Source organism: Anopheles cruzii, unplaced genomic scaffold, assembly GCF_943734635.1.
Source record: "Anopheles cruzii unplaced genomic scaffold, idAnoCruzAS_RS32_06 scaffold05306_ctg1, whole genome shotgun sequence".
In the NCBI taxonomy this organism is placed as follows: domain Eukaryota; kingdom Metazoa; phylum Arthropoda; class Insecta; order Diptera; family Culicidae; genus Anopheles; species Anopheles cruzii.
This window is the reverse complement of record NW_026458891.1, coordinates 1-1,018: the sequence shown is the minus strand read 5'-3', so window position 1 is coordinate 1,018 and position 1,018 is coordinate 1. Positions and strand designations below refer to the sequence as shown.

At 44.6% G+C, this 1,018-nt stretch overlaps 1 protein-coding gene across 1 annotated transcript; it reads right to left on the bottom strand.

Annotated features, from left to right (window-relative positions):
* Positions 1–8: 8 nt before the first annotated feature.
* LOC128277280 (chitinase-like protein Idgf4) lies at positions 9–509 on the bottom strand (the record flags this gene model as incomplete). The annotated part of the gene is made up of 2 exons (XM_053015721.1): positions 360–509; positions 9–295 (listed from the first exon to the last, which is right to left on the bottom strand). Coding segments are annotated over exons 1-2 (420 nt in total), but the record flags the coding sequence as incomplete, so codon positions are not given.
* Between the last annotated feature and the right edge of the window lie 509 nt (positions 510–1,018).

Genomic DNA, 1,018 nt, shown 5'->3' with positions numbered 1-1,018 from the left:
AACGTTGCCCGTGTCTCGTCAGATTCCAGAAGTGACAGATACTTTAGCGAATGATTTTCCTCATTCAGATCGTAGTAAGCACCGATACTCAAGAAGACCTGCAGTCCCGGAAACTTGTTTTTCAGCTCCGTTGCAGCTCGGAAATGGCCTTTTCCAGATTCCAGATCAAGATCTTCGTTGAGTGCGCGTATACGATGGGTATTGACGTCGATCCCGGCGTAGCCGTAAAGCAGATGGGTGCAGAATGGCAATGCCTCCCCAATGTCAGCTAAGGTCACTTTACCTGCGAGAGTATCTGTAAAACACAAATTCTGTCAAAGCTGCACTAATAAACAGTAAACTTATGCCGCCTTTAGTACCTTTCCTTACCGCTGCTTCACCGTCATAGTAGCACAGTACTTTTGGTTCAGCCGATGCATTCCGAAACCAAAGCGATAAGGCAAGTATTCTGAGCACCAGCTCAATGGCACGCAATCTAGCTATTTTCGCCATGGACAACAACAGATCTCCTCGGAATTTTAAACAAGACTAATGCATCTATCACAATTGAATCTGTTTTATAACACCTCTGGGAACAGCATCCCACTAGCGTTCGCTGGTCTGGAGCGCAAGACACTCACCAAAGGCCGAGTAACTCAGAGCTCTTTTATGGCAGATGATCGGCACAATTGCTGATTTCATCTGTGAATTTCTTTTCTTCATTTCAACAGTATGTTTCTTTCAGTAAACAAAAGCATTGTTTGTAGTTTTAGTTAAAAGCTTTTAATATTAAACCAATCCGCTTCTTCTTGCTTCGATAGTCAACTGGGGCATAGAAGAAACGTTGCTACAATAATTAACATTCATTTCGAAACAATGTTCTCGTTAGTGTCGCCTTTCACCTTCACAGTCGATACTTGGCAGCACGCAGAATCGGGAACTTGTCGCCGGAACATACGCCACGGAAATCATCCATCGCCAGATCGTTGATAGAAATTCCGCCCAATCCCTTCGCCTTCACGTACGCCGCCTTATTGCC